At 39.0% G+C, this 21,917-nt stretch overlaps 1 protein-coding gene across 1 annotated transcript in view; it reads right to left on the reverse strand.

Annotated features, from left to right (window-relative positions):
- CFAP54 (cilia and flagella associated protein 54) overlaps window positions 1-21,917 on the reverse strand; it is a 901,430-nt gene that overhangs the window by 171,400 nt on the left and 708,113 nt on the right. The window contains exons 60-61 of the mRNA XM_053719246.1: window positions 5,845-5,957; window positions 2,992-3,149 (exon numbers count right to left, since the gene is read on the reverse strand). Of these exons, the coding sequence (XP_053575221.1) occupies window positions 2,992-3,149; window positions 5,845-5,957 (271 nt within the window). The remainder of the gene's footprint in view (window positions 1-2,991; window positions 3,150-5,844; window positions 5,958-21,917) is intronic.

Here is a 21,917-nt window from a genome sequence, read left to right on the forward strand (position 1 = left end):
GTATTACATTATTACAGTTTTACATTACACACAATTATTGAGGGTTTAGGGGGGACACCTTTAACATTATATTGTATCATATATAGTATTCTTTATTTGTTTATGCATTTATTTTTTATGACTTTTTCAGATGTTTTATCAAGAGCTAATGATGGGCATATTTTATATCTCATGATGCTTAAAAATAATAGAATCCAGACAGCCTAAAAACAAATCAGAATTATACCCTACACATACCCTAATCAGAATTATACCCTACACATAACCCTAATCAGAATTATACCTTACACATTTTAGCCCAACACCTACAAGAATAGTGTGACATTTATGTTTAAATATTTTTATTGGAATTTTCATAATTTATATGCCAAGATAAATAAGGCATTACAGAAAAAAGACAACAAAAGGAAAAGTACAAAAAATATAAGGCATCGGGTCCCCGGATGGGGGAAGGTTGACATTACAACATAATTCTAATACAATAGTTGTTGCCCGTGTATATAAAGATAAAAGAAAAAAAAAGAAAAAAAAAATCAAAGAAAAGAAAAATAGAACAAACCCATCATCAATACATATCCTTTATATAACAGTCTCTTGCCTTTTAATTTTATGAAAACTCTTAATAATTGCTTCGCATTGACCAATGAATTACTCCCACTTGGTCCCATTGTAATTAATATCCTTGAGTACCATTTTGTTCCCAACGCTATAAACTAGTGCTTTTACTCTATATGTGCTAGGTGGTAAAGTGTGTTATTCATGATCCAATAGAACCAGATTTTCTCAAATGACTCCCTAGTATTCATGATCCACGAAGCGGATTCATACATTCTAAACGTATTGTTTATCTTATTCCTAATTTCCATCCGTGATGGAACACCCATTTTCCAATGGTAAGTTATAGCTGTCCTAGTGATTGTACACATTATTCTAATGAAAGTGTTAATATGTTTGTTATATTTTTTGTCGCCTATGTGTAACAGAGCCTGTGATATGTTGAGCTCTATCTCCTCATCTAGTATCGTGCTAAGTAGTATTGAGAGGGAATGCCAGATCTGTTTGATCCCCTCACACTCCCACCACATATGCTTAAAGGTACCTACATTCCCACATCCCCTGTAACATAGGCTTGATTTGGCTAATGATATGTGGGAGGTTATGACTGGTGTAAGATACCAGCGAAATGCTGTTTTAAGGGAATTTTCATGTAGATCTGCGCTAATCAGACCTTTGCTAATCAAGCTAAATATGTTTTCCCATGTGCGTTTGTCATAATTGATGTTGATGTCCTCTTCCCACTTAAGCATCAGAGATGACGTTGGGGTATCATTGTTGTCCTGAATAGCTATGTATAATATTGATATTGTGCGTTTAGGTCTAGATGCAAAGGAGTAAATTTTTTCCAGTGCTGTGGGGGGGGAGGGGTGGTGGATCCTAGTGATCCTATATATTTCCGTATGGATGAGGATAGCTGTAGGTATTGAAACCACCTTATCTCTATTGGTGTCATTTTGTCCTGAATCTGAGTATAAGTCATAAGTTTGTTGTTAAGTAGAACGTCCGCTACTCTGTACAGCCCTTTATTGGCCCATTTGTCTATAGTAACATGAAGTTCTTTAGGTAAAAAAATTCTAAGTGGGATCATCACTGTTTGTAGAGGTAGTATTTTGTCTTGTGTCGTTATCCATTTCTTAACTTGTCTGGTGGATGCATATGTCGGAGATCTGTATGTAAGTGTATGATCTGTTTGATCACTCCACAATATGTCATCCACCTGTGGCAGGCCCTCTATCTCAGCCTCCACTTTAGGCCAGAATATATCCCCTGTCTTCTCCCTATCAGCATTGTTTGGGATATTCTTGCTGCTTTATAATAATCTAACAAGTTTGGGATGCCCACTCCCCCGAGAGTTTTATGACGTGTCAGTGTATTTATAGTGTGACATTTAAAGGGACATGAAACCCAATATTTTTATTTCATAATTCATAAAGAGCATATATATACAAACAACTTTCCAATTTACGTTTATTATCAATTCTGCTTCATTCTCTTGGTAACTTTTATTGAAAGAGCAGCAATACACTACTGGGAGCTTGGTGAACACATCGGTAAAGCTAATGAGAAGAGGCAAGTATGTGCAACCACCAATCAGCAGCTAGATACCAGGTCTTGAGCCTACCTAGGTATACTTTTCAACAAAGGATACCACGAAAAGTGAGCAAATTAGATAAAATAAATAAATTGGAAAGTTGTTTAAAATTGTAGGCTCTATCTAAATCGTTAAAGAAAAATTTGGGGTTTCCTGTCCCTTTTTTAATTGATAATATTTGCTAATCTGTATGATGCACAAAGTAGGGTTAACTTTGGTCATCGTCAATACAATGGGGCCGAATTATAAAGCTCCAAATGAAGTTTGATGCTGCTGTTTCCACGCCATCCTTCAGGCTCGCCGGAAACAGCAGTTATTAAGCAGCGATCTAAAGACCGCTGCTCATAACTGGTCTGCCTGCTCTGAGGCTGCAGACATCAATCCGCCCGATCCTATACAATCGAGCTGATTGACACCCCCTGTGAGCGGTGAATCTGCAGAGAGTTGCATTGCACAAGCAGTTCACAAGAACTGCTTGTGCAATGATAAATGCCGACAGCGTATGCTGTCGGCATTTATCGATGTGCGGCGGACGTGATACGCTACATTGTATCATGTCCGCTCGCACTTTAATAAATAGGCCCCTATACGTTCAGTCATATCGATTCCTGCACCTTTGGTGTGAGTGTTTGCCTGAAATGTTAGCTACACAAAGAATCTCATGGACCCTGAAAACACACACCACTGGAAAGATAAGCTAAAGTCAACAAAAGAATGGCTCCCAGTGTTTTTTTTGTCCTTTGCTGCATTTTAAAAACAGGTAAAACTAATTTTTATTTCAAAATGTTAGCATTACAATTATTTATTTTCTCTTTTGTTAAGATGTAAAATCGTACATTTACCTCCAAAAGTAATCGTATGCTGTTCCTTGGACGTCCCTCTTGAATATCAAGTAAAGCTGCTTGCAACATCAGATGAGCTTGCATCTCAATGTCACTGAATGTTTCTGCCTCTGCAATGCCTTCAGTTATAATATTTAAGCTGTCTAGGACTTCCTCTTCTGCAAAAAAATAGGTCTGCATCAGCAACTCTATCAACTGTCTAAAAGCTATTTTATTTGTACACTGTTTAAGGGCTGCAACAGATGACAAATTTTTTTTCTCATTAGGTTTAGAGGGGTTTTAGTTATAAAAGAAAGATCTTTAAAAAACTAGTCTGTTTACCAGCCTACAAAATTTGAGGAGGACACAACTGGACATATTGGGCTAGATTACACGTGAAGTGCTATTTAATGCTCCCACTTGAGCTTTAACTGTGCTAGAAGTAAGTTTTTTGCGCGCACCGGGTTGCACTCGTAAAGTAAATTGTTTTTGCTTGCACGCTAACCTGATGCACATAAAAAGTCAAACTTACAATATTGCATGCGCGATAACCTCTTCCACGAAAGGAGCAAAACAAGTGGAAAAAGTGATTATACAGTATATGGGTATAGATATATACAGATATATATATATATATATATATATATATATATATATATATATATATATATATGTGTGTGCATATGTATTTATGTGTATGTAAATAAATATAAGAGAAAGCAGGAGAATCCAGCCGTGAGTGCAGTAAAAAACAAAATCTTTCTTTCTTTCTTTAAAAACAGCAAAGCAATCCAGAAATCCAGAAAAAAGTAAAACAAGCTGGCGATAGATCAGGCCTAACACGTTTCAGCTCACAGGAGCTGTACTCATAGACCACTGATCCATTGCCATAGTGGCTCTGATTTATAGCAATACAATAAAGGTCAATTAAAACCAAATGTGTCAGTTTGATGTTACTTCTTAACCCTTTAGTGTGTACTTTTTACTAAATACTTTTTAAAGTTAATTAGGGTTGGTTATGCATATGCTGTGTAGGTGATTATGATATATGGTTAGCAATTTTGCTTTGTATTGTCCTCATTATATTGTATCAAATAAGTAGCCCATATATATAATTCTTTTGAATGACCATAACACAATTAATTTATGCTAGTGTGTTAACAGCTAGCAAATGTTTGCCATTCCCAACCGTACAGAGATCATATACACAATTTGTGCTTAAATATAGGTAAATTAATGTTGTATTTTTATTATATTTACATAGTACTATATGTGCTGTGATCTCATGTTACTATTCAGAACCCTGGCCCCCTAACATGTTTAACTGTTTTAACAAATAAATAAATAAATATATACACATATAAATATATATGTGCACACATATAAATATATATATATATTTACATAAATAATTATATATATACATATATATATATATATATATATATATATATATACACATATATTTACATAAATAATGATATATATATATATATATATATATATATATATATACATATATATATATATATATACACACACACATACACATATTTAGACATGTATATGTATGTATCTCTATGTTAAAACCCTTTGCCTGCCTTTATAGAGACCTCATATCCTTGAGCCCTTATAACTTTTTTGTGTAATATTTTTTTGTAATAATTTTTATTAGATAGTGTTATTAAGAGTGTAACTGTACTTTGTAATGCATTTTTGATGTGTTTCATGGCTCTTTTTTGTTTTGCAAAACAGTTAACCAGAGCTCTAAAGTCGCACTAATTCGATATGGGGTAACTTCAATTGCGCTCAAGTAATCTCGTTTACTTTCAATTTGTAGTAAGAGCGAAAAATGCGACGCACACAAACACCCGCAATAAACCCCTTTTTGCTTGGGTGCAACTGTTAGTGTACCACTCATAATCTAGCCCATTGTCCGAGTTCAAGTATATTGTCTAAGTTTAGGTTAATAAATATAAGAGGTCTGCAAAAGCAGAAAAAATATGCGATAGTTTATGAAAACATATTTGGTTACATATTACCAAACTCAGTACATTACAAACAGCTGTAGCAAATCTTGGTGTATCAGAGATCTGTTTTGCCTGGCTTTTTGTTGAGTTGTGAAATAGAAAGCCATTCTACTTAATTAGAAAACTAGTTTACCACAATGTTTTCAAGTGACTTTGCAATGCATCAGCAATAATTTACTTACATACAATTCAACAAAAGTATTACAATCATAAGAAAAAACATTTTAACCTCATGTTTCTGTATTTGCCTCTTTCAAACAAGATGCAATAGTAAACGTAAATCTGAGAACTTACATTTGTCATTGGGAACTTGTAATGGCTACTTCTGTTTATACAAATAGGCTGACTACCAGGAGCCAGGCTTTTTAAATGAGAATTAATGTTGTTTTAGTTAATATCCTAAAGCAATATCTTTGTAATATGGAGCAAATCTCAGCTCTAATATAATCAAGCAAATAATTTAGTAAAACCTTAAGTAATAGTAATGACATTTTAAACTATTTCATGCACATACTATTTATATAAATTATATTATTTTTAATAATACCTACTATAGTTTTGGTAATAAATATATAATAAATCATAACTATTACCTTTTAACCAAAAAACAACCCTACAACCCTACTACTACTTAGGAGGAGTTTATTTGTTCAATAACCAATTACTCATATAGTAGGTCTTACAACACATTTACAGGTAGTAAAACAAGCTTATATGTTTATTGTTGTTATAGAGATAAAAATAATGACACATTTTTTAGGAAACTTTTAGAAAATGTTAATCATATTGAGAGTTATTCACAAATTAAACATGAATTTAGCTTAAACTTGAATTACTTCGGTACCTTGGACAGCTACACCATGCAGTTGTGACCTAACAGCTGTGATTAGTGAAAGACGACATCTCAGCCATATGCCAATGTTCATATGTTCTCTGGCCTCTGTATCACATGGTAGGCTATATTCAGTACATTTAGGACGGTCATGTTTCTAAAAATAATAATAATAATAATTAAAAAAGAAAATAACATTTACAAGGTGATACTGTCTGTGCGTCATATGGAAGATATGGCTACCATTTTCAGGACTACTTGGGATATATTTTCCAAGAATTTGGTGAACAACAACCTCGCCGGCCTATCCAGGCTTCAGGAACTCAGCATTGGACCGGAATTAAGGCCTTGTCCGCCGCTTCTTAAAGCACATCTCTGACACATTATTTAAAGATTGATTAAAACTTTAGCAACATAGCTTCAAAGTTATAATGGGGAGGTTTATTATTTACAGTATAGTTTATTATAGTGATTTATGTTTGACAGAAGGCAGTTAGCTGGAGCATTCCAGGGGAGTGTAGTATAGACATTACGTTAGTGTAGGTGGTATTAGGGACTTAGCTGGGCGTTCCGGGGGGGTGTAGGTTAGGCATGATGTAGATGTAAGCGGTCAGGAGGACAGACGTAGCTAGGCAGTGCAGGGGGAGTGTAGGTTAGCTGTGATGTAGGTGAAGGGGTCGGTGGGAAGTAGCGAGGCGGAGCAGGGGGAGTGTAGCTTAGGCGTGATGTAGATATAGGCATTCAGGGGGATTTAGTGGGGCATGCTAGTGGGAGTAGCCTGCACTTTGAATCGGGTACTTCAACACAAGATCGATATGTTTAAAACAGAAAAGTGCAGGTTGCACGGAGGGTAGAGTCCATGTTTGTCTTCCAAGCTTTCAGCTGCTGAGACTACATCGCCTAAGGTAGTTAGCGTAGGTGTAATTAAACTTTGGTCCCCACAGCAATATTTAAAGTGTAATAATACAAAAGGTGATGCTGGCACTCTTCAGTTAAAAAACTAAATTTATGCTTACCTGATAAATTTCTTTCTTTCCGGACATGGAGTCCACAACGTCATTCCAATTACTAGTGTGATATTCAATTCCTGGCCAGCAGGAGGAGGCAAAAAGCACCCAAGCAGAGCTGTTAAGTGTAACTTCCCTTACCCATAATCCCCAGTCATTCAACCGAAGGAAAATGGAAAAAGAAGAAACACAAGGGTGTAAAGGTGCCTGAGGTTTACTCAAAAAAAAAACAAAAAAAAAACGGCTGAATTATAATTAAAAAGAGGGTGGGTCGTGGACTCTCCGTTCCCGGAAAAAAAGCAATTTATTAGGAAAGCATAAATTTTGTTTTCTTACCTATGGCATGAAGAGTCCACAACGTCATTCAAATTACTAGTGGGAACCAATACCCAAGCTAGAGGACACGGAATGAACAGGGAGGGAGAACATGGCAGGAGGACCTAAACAGAAGGCACTACCACTTGAATAACCTTTCTCCCAAAAGAAGCCTCAGTCGAGGCAAAAGTATCAAATTTGTAAAAAGTATGCAAAGAGGAACATGTTGCCGCCTTGCAAATTTGTTCCACAGAAGCTTCATTTTTGAAAGCCCAAGATGAGAAGACTGCCCTAGTGGAATGAGCCGTGATTCTCTCAGGAGGTTGCTGTCTAGCAGTCGCATAAGCAAAACAAATCATACTTCTTAACCAGACGGAAAGAGTAGTAGAAGTAGCCTTCTGACCCTTATGCTTTCCAGAGAAAACAATAAACAGAGCAGAAGATTGCCAAAAGTCTTTAGTAGCTTGTAAGTAAAAATTTAGAGCATGCACAACATCCAAGTTATGCAAAAGATGTTCCATATGAGAAGAAGGATTAGGACAAAAAGAAGGAACAATAATCTCCTGATTAATGTTTTGATCCAACACCACCTTAGGGAGAAACCCTAATTTAGTAAGAAGGACTGCCTTATCTGCATGAAAAATAAGGTACCGAGAAACACACTGCAGAGAAGAAAGCTCAGAAACTCTGCGAGCGAAAGAAATAGCAAGGAGAAACAAAAACTTCCAAGATAACATTTTTTAAAAAAAATTATTTTTATTGAATAGAGACACAGTGAACACGTAACAAATACAATCCATATAACGTGATTCTGTGGTACGCAGACCACTGGACGCTGAATATAATCAAACAAGAGAATGCGTAGGGCCTTACAAAAGTCCATTAATATATTCCAAGAAACAAAGTTCCGCTATGCCAATAGCAATGCAGGCCCCACATTCCTCCCGCAGGAGGAGTAAGATAAAGTATAGTCCCATTGGTCATATGAAGTAAGTGATCACTCCGTCTCCCTTATTTATCTTATTTTTCAACATCAACAAACTCTAAAATAACAACCACAACCCCACCCATAAAAAAAAGGAAGCACTCTCCCCCCCCCCCAGCTCCCAGGAGGCCTAGAAGAGCATCTCTTCCAAAGCACCGAACCCATCTCGGGACTCCGTAGAGTTGTTCAAACTTTGCCATTCCCCTCTTAGTATGGCTACCAGGACCACCTTATGCTGCTGAAATGGCCTAAGAATCTGTTGCTGCAATGATGGTGCCAAAGTAATAATCAAGGGTCGCCACTTTTTTAGAAAGTGGGTTAGTCTTCGCTCTGTATCCAGTTTAGCATCATACTGCTCAACAAACAATTGCTTTAATAAGCAACGTTTAAATTGCGCAATAGAAGGGGGTTGTTTATGAATCCATCTAGTTATTATGCACCGCCTTGCCAGCAAGATACAAAGTGTCAACAGTTTATGTAAATTCTTATATGTGTTGTCCCACTGAAAAAGATATACCTTGCCTATGTCTATGGTGAGGGATAAGTGAAAACTTGTCTGGACCCAGTATTGGAAATGACCCCAGAAACGTCTAATTAGCGTACAGGCAAAGAGGTAATGCCGGAAAGATGGAGAGTCCTCCCTACACTTGACACATCTGTTAGGGTAACCTGTGTTCCATTTAGATAATCTATTAGGGGTGATGTAATCCCTGTGTAATAACCTGACCTGTGCCTCCCTTAGCGGTATCGCTAGAGTGGCTGCTCTAGCCAGCTCCAAACTCCTCCCCAAATCCTGTACATTAAGCTGAGGAGAAATATCAGCCCTCAGTTTTTCTAATACTTGTGCTTGCATCACCCCCTCTCTGCTTTTCAACAAACCCTTATAAAAACTGGAGATAGCAAAAACCCCTATCTTAAACAATGTGTGTGAGACAGCAAAGGGTGAAATATTCCAGAATTTGGGGTCATCTCTCTGAAGTTCAGCGATATAATGTCTAACCTGTAAGTATGCGTAGAAATGTTTGTGTGGGATCTGATATCTATCTCTAATGTCCTGAAAGGATCTAATGGAGTGCAACAAAGGGTCTAAGAGGTCACCCACAGTTTTTATCCCCACGGAACCCCAGAAACGAAAAAGGCTCTCACACTCGCTGCCCGCTGGAAAATCTTGGTTACCAATCAGGGGAATAAACCTGGGTGAAGGACAAGTGATACCCATATATTTATTAATTGAACTCCATGCTCTCAAGGAGTCTCTGTACAAGGGGTTATTACTAATGGATACTGGGGCATCTTTCAATGTCAAGTAAGGCAAATATGTTAACACCAAGGGAGCACACATTGCTTCCTCTAACCGTGGCTCATAAAAATGAGCGGTGTTAAGCTGCCAGTCTGTAACCAGTCTCGCTAATGCAGCCCAGTTATACAGTTTTAGATTAGGAAGGCCTAGGCCTCCACTAAGGTAGGGTTGACTAAGTTTGTCAGCTGCTATGCGAGGCTTTTTCCCTCTCCAGATGAAATTGGTTATTGCTCTAGAAAGGAGAGCCAAGTCCCTTCTCGTCATCAGAAAAGGCAGCATTAATAAGGGGGAAAATTATCTTAGGTAGAATCGTCATCTTCACCAGATTAACTCGCCCAGACAGTCCCAAAGGCAAGCCACTCCAGCTTTGAAGTTGGGTAGAAAGTGCCTTGCATCTGCCCGTTATGTTCAAGTCATAAATCTTGTGTGGATTATGATGGAGCTGAATACCCAGGTACGTGAGCGAGTCAACCATCACCTTGAATGGGTATTTGTGAGAAGAATCAGAGTGTTTATGTAGCCATAATATTTCCGATTTAGTGGTGTTTATTTTATACCCCGAAAAACTACCGAACTCAGAGATAGCCTTTAATATGCAGGATATGTATAAAGCTGAGGATTCCACAAACAAGAGCATGTCATCGGCATACAATGCCAGGTGCAGGGGAACACCCTGGATCATCATCCCAGGGAAGATTTGCCTAAGCTTAATTGCCAAAGGTTCCAATGCCAGGTCAAATAATAGGGGGACATCCCTGCCTGGTTCCTCTCTGAAGAGTGAAGTCGGGGGAAAACAAACCATTAGTCAGTATTCTAGCAGTCGGGGAGTTATAAATTTTATGGATGATATCAAGAAAGGGGCCTCCGAAGTTGAATTTTGTCATAGTGTTGGTTAGATGCGCCCAGTCCACTCTGTCAAAGGCCTTTTCTGCATCAAGCGAGAGCAGAAAGGCCTCCAGTCCGTCCGTCGCCCCACCCCCTGTCTCTCTTGTCCAGTAATGATTGATCACATGTAGTACCCTGCGTAAGTTTACAACAGAAGAGCGTTTGAATACAAAACCTGTCTGGTCCGGGTGTAACAGGGATGGCAGTATGGTCTTCAGTCTGTTGGCCAGTAATTTCGTGAACATTTTATAGTTAGTGTTTAGCAAAGAGATGGGGCGATATGACTCTGGCATGGGAGGATCTTTCCCTGACTTGAGTATAAGAGTAATGTGAGCAGCGGTGAAATGTTGTGAAGGTGTCACATTTTCTAGGAAGTAGGTGTTATATAGTTTGGCTAAAGTCGATGTAATGTGCGGGTGGAGAATCCGATAGAATTCGGCCGGCAGCCCGTCCGGGCCCGCCGCTTTGCCCAGCAAGAGAGATTTTAAAATCTGTGTGACCTCGTCTGGGACTGTCCAGGCATTCAGAAGGTCTATTTGTTCGGCAGTCAGTTGAGGGAGTTTAATGGAGTGCCAAAAAGAATCCTGTGACTCAAGGGATCCCACTTGTTGTCTAGTGTACAGTTGAGAATAATAGTCTGCAAAACACCTGGCTATTTCGCCAGGTGTCTGATAAGTCTTACCCCGAAACCGCAGTGCCACTACATTAGATCTAGCAGTCCTTGGTTTTGTGAGAGCAGCCAAAAGCTCTCCGGACCTGGCCCCAAAGCGGTAGTATTTACTGGCCATACGCAATAGACCAGAAGCCGCCTGATGCCCCATAAAAGCATAAAATTCAGCCTTTGCCGCAACATACGCTTCATACGCGTCTCGCAATTTGGTTTGGCAAAATGCCAGATAGGCATGTCCCAGTTTCTTACTAAGGTTGTTAAGTCTCTGTTGCGTTCTATGTTTGATATTGAAAGTGTAGGAGATAATGGAGCCAGAGAGCACCACCTTGGCCGCCTCCCAAAACAGTTGGGGATTATCTATGTGAGATATATTGTCAGAATAGTAGTCTGTCCAGGACTGTGTTAAAAACTTAGCAAAATTTGTGGAGGTCGCTAGATATGAAGGGAATCTCAGGGTATTTCTGTTGGGACGAGGTCCCCTAGTCCCTACAACTAACTCAACTGGGGCGTGGTCAGACAATATCCTGTATGCGACACATCTGAACTCTGTTAGTCAATGAGTTAAGTATTAAAAAAAGGTCGATTCTAGACAAAGTGGACTTGGCTCTGGAGAGACAGGTAAAATCCTTGCCCTCTGGATGCAACAATCTCCAGATATCGCATATATCCAGATTTGACTCCAGCATGTTGAAAATTTTGGTTTCATATCTAGCTTTGTAACTAAACTTAGAATCTCTATGCACTAGGGCCTCCAGCCACATCCTATCCAAAGTATGCGAGTGAGTGAGGTTAAAGTCACCCCCAACTATAAGGTTCTCACCCATATGGGGAAGGAGAAATTTCGTCAAAACATCCCAGAAGCCTAATGATCTATTGTTAGGAGCGTAAATGTTACATAGTGTATAATCAAATAGGTCAATTCGCACCTGCACCAGCATAAATCTCCCCTCTCTGTCAGTTTGTATGTGTTTAACATGTGTGTTTAAACGTTTGCCAAAGATAATGGCCAGGCCTCTACTGAGATAAAAATTCTACATGTCCCACCCAATCTGATCTAAGCTTAAGGTGTTCTACATCTGTCAAATGCGTTTCTTGCAAAAACGCAGCATCAGTCCCCTGACGTCTTAAAAGGGTGAGTATGGCTTTACGCTTTATGGGGGAGTTAATACCTCCCACATTCCATGTAACAAGTTTTAAAGACATCCTAAATCAAAGAAGCCCCATATGCGACAGAGGAGGCAGGGGGGAGAGCGAGAAAAAAAAAAAAAACAATACACAACACACATACATAAAGATATTTAGGCATATATAAATAACAGCCGATGAATGTAAACGTTAATAAATGTGGGAAATGAAAACACTTAGCCCTACGAAAAAAGACAATTATCAAAAACAGTATAAACAACGGGCATGCATCATTGACAATTGTGCTGATGAGAGTGTCCCATCTAGAGAAAAGAAACTGCCCGTTGTGGCAAATATAGGTGAGCATGCATCCATCTAACTCATAACATCTCATTAAATACATACATATCAAAATTACAAAAAACTTAAACCATTTCAGCCAAAATTTCAAATGGTTCAAGGGAGAGGCGGTTGTTCCCATTTTTGTGCCATACAGCACCCTGTTAAGAACAGTTTGAGATTTGCCCCCCTCGGACCGGTCGAAGCCAGCCCAAGGAGGACAAAGAGACACATAACTCCGCCCCTCCAAGAAGCCTGTGTAGTGGTAATGGGTGATACATGTAAGCAAAAAGGTTAACAAGAGAACTAACATGATAACTTGTGCGAACAACAGAAACAACAACAATAACAATAATAATAATAGCAGACAGGTAATACCAGTAGGTTCTTTGATCACAGTTATCCGACCAAAAAAAACAAAGAGGAGCTTGCATCTATTCAGGATATATAATACAATAGTCCACACCCAGTTCAAGAAAAGTTTCAAAGGGAAGGCAGACGCCCCAAGTTTAATGCCAAGCATCAGAACCTCAAAAAAGGTATGAAATTTGCCCCCCCCAGGACCGACCACCATCAGCCCGAAGGGGACAAAGATACATATATGTCCGCCTCCCCAAGAAGCCCATAGTGTAGCCATAGAGAGAACCTGCAAGCAAGAAAGTTGAAGTTAACAAGAGGGTTACATTAACATTTTGTGCAACTTTAAACCATATACTCATCTTGCGTTGACAGTCCAAGTATGGGCGGAGCAGGTGGCTCGTAAACAGTCCCCTTTTCCAGAGTTGTATGTCCCTAACAAGTGTACTCCCTTCCTTCCAGGAGAATCAAAGGATAGGCGGTGAATTTTGAATACAGAGGTAAAAGACCTTCATCTTTAGTTATTTCTTTTTGACAAGTGATGTCCTTCGGACTGATAGTCCCGGTGTTCAATCATGGGATCATGGGTTGGGAATTTTCCATTGCAAGATAGCTTTGGAGCGCTTGTGGGGAATGGAAAAAATTGACCCCATGGAGTGTTTGTAAGCGCAACTTAGCCGGGTAAAGTAGGGTTACTTGACGGCCCTGCTCGTGGAGCTTAGAGCAGAGAGGGGCAAAATCCTTTCTCTGCTTGGTGACTTCCACTGAAAAGTCCTGAAAAAGCAAAAGACGTGAACCTTCAAAGCTAACTTCCCTGCGGGCTCTATAGGCGCGTAGTATCCTGAGCTTTTCCTGAAAATGTAAACATTTGAAGATAACCTGTCTAGGCCTGGACTTGAGGTGTTCAAGAGTGCGTTCCGGCCCGATCCGGTGAGCTCTTTCAACATCAATAGGAAGAATGTCAGGGGGGATCCCCAGCATCCGTGGAAAGGTTAATGCAGTAAATTCCAAGAGGTCTTTCCCCTTAACAGATTATGGAATGCAGATTATAGAGAGATTATTCCGTCTACTTCTGTTCTCCAGGTCCTCAACCCGGTCCTGGAGCAGTTGGTTTTGTTTGACTAGTTGCTTAAGAGTAACTCCCTGACTATTTTGTCTGTCCTCCACATCAGAAATGTGCATCTCTGCCGAATTAAGTCTTGAGGAGAATTGACGCACCTCAGATGTAAGGGTATCCACCCCTTATTGTAAAGATTCCATTTTAGGGAGAAAGAAGGATTTAAGTTCTTGCAAAAGGGAAGTTTGGTCGGCAACTTCATGATGCAGTTCAGCAGATTGTTTTTGCTTTTTTTCTGAAGCTTTCGCCCTTTGGCTCATGGTGTCGGATATAGCAGGAGAAAGTCTTTGAAAATATTTAGCAACTTTCATGTGTCCCTATAACCAGATGTTTATACCAACTCCAGGGTAGGTACTTAAGTGGTAATGAAAAGAAAGGTTATGTAGGCCTCCAACCCAGACTAAAATAGGGCACAGTACAGAGCTAAGAAAATGATATGATATCTGGACATTAAGCCCTGTAATGAGAGTGTGGTCTGTAAACCAGACCTGTAGATACTGATATAACCACTGAAATGAGGGTCACAAATGAGCTCCTTATCCCACTTTTCCTCCTCTTGATTTCGCCCTACCCCTCAAAGGGCTCAAACAGTTAAGATGTTAATACTTTGGTGACAGGCTCCTTATAACTCTCTAAATGTCCTTCTCAGTCAAGGTAGTGTGTTCTTTGTATTGATAATCTAGGCCTTGAGTATCACAACCACTCCCCCGTCAGACTAAAATATTGTAATATACTGTAGCATTTATAGGGGAAAAATAGGTAGAAAGCCTCGCCAGAAATAAAAACAAACAGATGAAGAAATAAGGTGTGTGCTCAGTACCCTGTCAGTAGTTCCAGTGTCTGTTATTTCCTGCAAGCCGTGAGGCTGTAACGTTCTGTGGACCTCACCAGCTATAAAATCACAAAGTCTATATTGTAAGACCGTCATCGGTTCAAGGGGGAGGCAGTGTATGTTTTTAACCCTTATAAGTATTAGGCCCCGACAATATGGTTTACAGCTATCCCACCGTGTCCTGCGTAACCTGCGGGATGCAACCCCACTGGTCAGTCACCTTCTGTTTTGCTGGACTACAAATTCCCGACTATATCAATCTCCGGTTACCCCTGATTAACCCGCAGGTGCGGTGTGTGGCCCCGTAGTGTCCCAAGTGCGTTGCAGACCTACCGGCTCACTTCTCTTCTACTCTCCTCTCCCCTCCGCAGCAAAGACTTAGGCACTCTTCCCACTCTGTCCTCTTAACAGACTCCACACACTCCTCTACCAGGGGTTTACTATATTGTACCTGGCTGAGTGGGGATGGTCACTTAGGCAGGGCCGAAACACCACGCTGACTTGTGAGGGAGGTGAGCCAATATGGCGGCGTGCTGAAGTGTGGAGCTTCTTTTCTTTTCCCTTTCTGGGCTCCCGGTCGCTAGATCTGGTGTGATGATCCGCACAATGCTGCTAATGGTTGGCGAAGATTTGCACCACCCGACAAGTCCTTAGAGTGTGGGGTAAGGCAGCTAATTAGAGTTTGTAGAGGTATATTAAAACTCAGAAGCACGGAGCTCTGTACAGATGCGTCTGCCTCTCAAGCCCGCCTACCGGAAGTCCCCAAGATAACAATTTTATATCCACAACATGCATTGGCTCAAACGAAGCTTGCTACAAAACTTTAAGAACTAGTTTATGGCTCCAAGGTGGAGCAACAGGTTTAAACACATGCCTGATTCTGACCAGGGCCTGAACAAAAGCTTGAACATCTGGTAATTCTGCTAGACGTTTGTGCAAAAGGATAGAGCAGAAATTTGACCTTTCAGAGTACTGACTGACAATCCTTTCTCCAGGCCATCCTGAGAAAAAGATAACATTTGTGGAATCCTTACCCGACTCCAAGAAAAACCTTTAGCTTCACACCAAAAAAGATATTTACTCCATATCTTATGGTAAATCTTACGAGTAACAGGTTTATGAGCCTGAAGCCTAGTATCAATGACTGCCTCTGCGTCTAGATAGGACTAGGTGTTCAATCTCCAAGCAGTCAGCTTCAGAGAATCTAGATTTGGATGGAGGAATGGACCCTGAAGTAGAAGGTCTTTCCTCAGAGGTAACCTCCAAAGTGGAAGAGATCTTTACCAGACCCGCAAACCAGATCCTGCAAGGCCAGGAAGGAGCTATTAGAATCACAGACACTCTCTCCTGCTTGATACAAGCAATGACTCATGAAAGGAGAGCAAACGTAGGAAACAGGTATGCTAGCTTGAAATCCCAAGGGACCGTCAGAGCATCTATCAGGGTGGCCTGAGGATCTCTTGATCTTGAACCGTACCTTGGAAGCTTGACGTTTTGACGAGACAGCATCAGATAACTCCGGAACCCCCACTAAGGGTTACCCTGGAGAACACTTCTGGAAGGAGAGCCTACTCCCCGGGATGAAAAGTTTGCTCAGAAAATCCGCTTCCCAATTGTCCACTCCTAGAATGTGGATGGCAGGAGACAAACATAAGCTTCTGCCCACTACAGAATGGCCAAGGAACTCCGAGTTTTTTCCTGGTGGTTAATGTAAGCCACTGAGTTGATGTTGTCAAACTGGAATCTGATAAACCAGACTAAAGATAATTGAGGCCAAGCTATCAAGGCATTGAAGATCGCTCTCAACTCCAAGATGTTTATGGTAAGAGAAAACTCTTCCCGAGACCACAGGCCCTGAGCTTTCAGAGAACCCCCAACAGGCTGGTGTCCGTGGTCCCAATAACCCAGGAAGGTCTCAGGAAGCAAGAGCCCAAAGACAGGTTTTCCTGCGAAATCCACCATGAGAGAGAGTCTCTTGTAAGGGAGTCCAGATTTATTCTCTGTGATAAATCTGAATGGTCTCCGTTCCATTGATGGAACATGCAAAGCTGCAATGGTTGCAGATGGAACCGAGCAAAAGGAATGATGTCCATGGAAGCCACCATCAGGCCAATCACCTCCATGCATTGATCCAATGATGGGCGAAAAGCAGACTGCAGGGAAAGGCATGAAGCAAGAAGTTTGGATTTTCTGACGTCCATCAGGAAAATCTTCATGGACAGGGAATCTATGATTGTCCCTAGAAAACACACTCCAGATTCACCTTCCACCTGTGAGAACGTAGAAAAGACAACCTCTGTATGAGATTTTGCTAGTTGTAAAGATGACGCCTGAACTAAGATGTTCTCTAGATATGGTGCCACAGCAATTCCCTGGGATCTGTTCACTACCAAAAGGGCTCCCAGAACCTTTGTGAATATTCTGGGAGATGTGGCAAGACCAAACGGAAGAGCAATAAACTGGAAATGCTTGTCCAGGAAGGCAAACCTTAGAAACTGGTGATGATCCCTGTGAATGGGAACATGTAAATACGCGTCCTTCAGGTCTATGGTCGCCATGAACTAATCCTCCTGAACCAATGAAGAATGGAATGAATAGTTTCCATCTTGAAGGACAGGTTATGGAGCAGCGGTCTTTCTGACCGCTGCTTCATAACTGCTGTTTCTAACGAGCCTGCAGGCTCGCCAGAAACACGGGCATCAAGCTCCATTCGGAGCTTGATAGATAGGCCCCAAAGCCGCTGATACTGCAGAAGTATCAGTATCACAAGCTGCAGAAGTATCAGTATCACAAGCTCCACTCTGAAAAAGCGGAAGTGTGGGTGCCACGTGAGCAGGTCAGAAATTGGCTATTAAATAAACGGCTGCTGTGAAACTGTTATGCTCAATAAGATCTCTGTTAAGTCCCATGGTTTGTAAAATAAAATGGCTGAATTGTAAAACTGTTACACACGTCTGTCATATCTATGACCTGATAAATTCATTTTTTTCATATTAGCAAAAGTCCATGAGCTAGTGACGTATGGGATATACATTCCTACCAGGAGGGGCAAAGTTTCCCAAACCTCAAAATGCCTATAAATACACCCCTCACCACACCCACAATTCAGTTTAATGAATAGCCAAGAAGTGGGGTGATAAGAAAGGAGCGAAAGCATCAAATAAGGAATTGGAATAATTGTGCTTTATACAAAAAAATCATAACCACCACAAAAAGGGTGGGCCTCATGGACTCTTGCTAATATGAAAGAAATGAATTTATCAGGTAAGTTCTTACATAAATTATGTTTTCTTTCATGTAATTAGAGTCCATGAGCTAGTGACGTATGGGATAATAAATACCCAAGATGTGGAACTTCCACGCAAGAGTCACTAGAGAGGGAGGGATAAAATAAAGACAGCCAATTCCGCTGAAAAATTAATCCACTACCCAGTTCAAAAAAGTTTCAATTTTTATAATGAAAAAAACTGAAATTATAAGCAGAAGAATCAAACTGAAACAGCTGCCTGAAGTACCATTCTACCAAAACTGCTTCTAAAGAAGAGAAAACATCAAAATGGTAGAACATAGTAAAAGTATGCAAAGAAGATCAAGTCATTGCTTTGCAAATCTGATCAACAGAAGCTTCATTCTTAAAAAGCCCAGGAAGTAGAAACTTACCTAGTAGAATGAGCCGTAATCCTCCGAGGCGGGAATCCACCCGACTCCAAATAAGCATGATGAATCAAAAGTTTAAGCAAGATGCCAAATAAATGGCAGAAGCCTTTTGACTTTCCTAAAACCAGAAAAGATAACAAATAGACTAGAAGTCTATCTGAAATCTGAATAGCTTCAACATAGAATTTCAAAAACTCTTACCATATCCAAAGAAAATAAGAATCTCACCAAAGAAGTCTTAGGAAAACAATAAGTCCTCCCTTAATGTTGTTAGAATTTACAACTTTAGGTAAGAATTGAAATGAGGACAGCAAAAACCACCTTATCCTGATGAAAAAATCTGAAAAAAGAGATTCACAAGAAAGAACAGATAATTCAAAAACTGTTCTATAAGAAGATATACAGAGGGCGACTCCTAGTGTGGAATTAGTAAGCAGAGTGTGAACCCACCAGCTTTACCCTTCAGAGATATACTCACAAAGTATAGAGCACACTGTAGTGCTAATGAAGCAAGCTGGGTATATTAAAAGTGGCCCAGCGCACATACCACTCCGGTGAAAGATGGTCCAATGTATTCAGAAGGTTCAGATAAAAAATTCAGGAGACTCCAGATATATATAAAAAACACTTTATATAAAAATATAACAGTGTACAATAAAAATCAGTAGAATTCGCTACGCGTTTCTCAGAGCTACCACTCTGTTTCCTCAGGCAAGTTATACTGATCTAAAACTGAAGTCTCCTATTTATACATCCTCAAATAAATTAAAACATTGGTCACACCCAATTTACCAATTACTTATGCAAATGTTGCTATGGTGACCTTCACAATACAAACTGACTTTTCTTGATACCAGTATGTGAATATATAACTCATTGTATGCATAGATCTACTTTAACATATACAGCTAGTATCAAAACAAGTATATAGCAGATATTACAATATATCTCATAAACATTTCGGAAGAAAACATATATAGTATGCACAATAGTGTTTCAGCAAAAAAACAAATACAGCACTCATATAGTTGGTTCATTAAATTTTCAGCAATCTCTCTTTATGAAAGTGAATGCACTATTTATTTCTATTTTATATGGTTAATAACTTCTTTATTTCCTGAGGATTTCTTTCCTCCCCTTTGTTCATAGTAGAAAGTCTAATTTATTTATTAATTAAAAGCATTAGCTAGTTTGTTTATATCATATATAAAGCTGTCAGCTTGTGGGTGTGTGTCATTAGCCTATCTCACACTTCCATATGTGTGGGTAATGGCTAGTGGGCGTGTATCATTTATCGCCGGTCTTTAAATACAATTCCTCAACTTTCTTCCTAATATATTCTTACCCCTTTTGACATGATCTCCTACAATAAACTGTTTAAATGTTATCTGAATTGTTGTATTGTGCATATCATAAGCTGATTTTATGAAGGGCTATGTCTATTTGTTTAAAGCTCCCTCTCTGATTTCACAATGTCCAATGTGTAGGTGATAATCCGTGGGCGTGTAGCATAAACCAATCACGCGTCACTATGTGTGTGAATCCCAGCTTATAGGCGTGTGTTTTCTATCGTTAAAAAAAAAAAAAAAATAAATCAACTATTGTCTATTTATTTTTTTGGGATATGAACTGCTTTGCTATTATGATATATTTATATATAACCCTATGGCTATGTTCGAGATAGCATCAGCCAATTTGTGTAGCCCTTTGGTATTACTGCTCTGTGAAAGCATATCCTATCCTCACAGTATTCGTCAATTTTTACTGAATCATAACATTCAAAATAATGCCAGTCTCGTAATCATTGCGCTTCAATCGAATAGATGCATATACTCATATATTTTTATATATTGGTAACCTGTATAATGTATATAAATAAAACTATATATATATAAAAAAATATGAATTATAGTCTTCCATTTTTTGTGTGTGCTTTCTGTGCCCTAGTGAATAAATTAATAAATTGTTCTATATGAAAAGACATGTGAAAAAACATATAGAGGAAAATTATGGTTACTATATGCTATAAATAGTGATAATTAGTGAATTCTATGTGTGACTAGTGTTAAGTACTCTAACTATATCTTATTTTATGTAAATAAATATATATAAATAGATGTGCTATTATAAAAACCTATGTGACTAGAGTAATAATATATAAATAATATAACTATAATAATATTATGTGTATGACCATGAATATATCAATTCCTATGTGACTCATATGATTAAATGTGTATAGTGTGACAATGTTAAGTGTTTATAATTAATATAATAAATACTCTATGTGTATGAATATAGACAAATTGTATGTTTATAGTATTCTAAATATACATATCTCCATTAATGTGATTAAATGTGTTTTATAGTGATATGATGCTTGAATGATTGTAAGATGGATAGTAAATACTGAATATATTTTCAAGATGAAACATTACTGGTATATTAAGATATTTACTGGGTGGTGACCTCAGGTGATCTATACTTACATTCCTTCTAAATAATATATATCAATATCAATGAGGATATGATCCATTATATACACATTAATATTAAGTGCACTACTAATGTGAGAGAACAGATATGAAGCTTGTATAACAGAACCCTTAAATTAAAAGATAGAATGAACTGAATGTTTGTACTGGATTGATCTAAAAGGCTGCTGTATCAATTACTTCATTGAGGCCTTCTGGATGTAAAGATGAAAATCTATAGATCCAGAAGGTCTCCCTTTGACGAAGTTTAATCATTCTATTTTGGGAATTACTAGCAGTCACTACCTCGAGTGGGGTTATCTTCATAAGGCATTTGTTAGTGCCATGTGATGCTGTATGATGTCTAGAAGTACTGTATTTATCTAATCCTTTCACAATGCATCTGAGATGTTCAGACCATCTCTGTCTTATCATCCTGCAGGTGCGGCCTATATAATGTAGGCCACAGATGCAGGTGATACAATAGACCACATAAGTAGAACTGCATGTTATTTTTTGTGTTAATGTAAAAGTTTCCCCTGTGTTATTTACTTTGATACTCTTTTGTCCATTGATGGTATATTTACACATACTGCATCTATTTTTGTGACATCTGAAAAAGCCTATTTTTGCACCTTGAGTGCTATCTTGTATGTTTCCTCTATTGAATGGTGCATTTGTTTCCCTTTTGCACATCACTATCTTACTAGGTGCAAGTTTTTCCTTTATTGTTGGGGCTCTCCTAAAAGTGCATATTGGTTTCTCCCCTAAAATGGATCGCAGAACAGGGTCTTTCTTTAATAGTGTCCAATGTTTAGATAAGATCTTTCTAATCTCCCTATGGTTGTCGTTATATCTCGTAATGAATGTTGATTCATATCCTGAATCAAATGTAGATTCTTTCTTCTTTTTACTAGTGAATAATTCATGCCTATTTTGGGCACGTGCCCTATGGTAACTATGTTCAATGAGAGATGCAGGGTAATGTTTTTCTTTAAAACGATCTATGAGGGTCTGGCTTT

The sequence above is a fragment of the Bombina bombina genome, chromosome 6 (genome assembly GCF_027579735.1).
Source record: "Bombina bombina isolate aBomBom1 chromosome 6, aBomBom1.pri, whole genome shotgun sequence".
Lineage (NCBI taxonomy): Eukaryota > Metazoa > Chordata > Amphibia > Anura > Bombinatoridae > Bombina > Bombina bombina.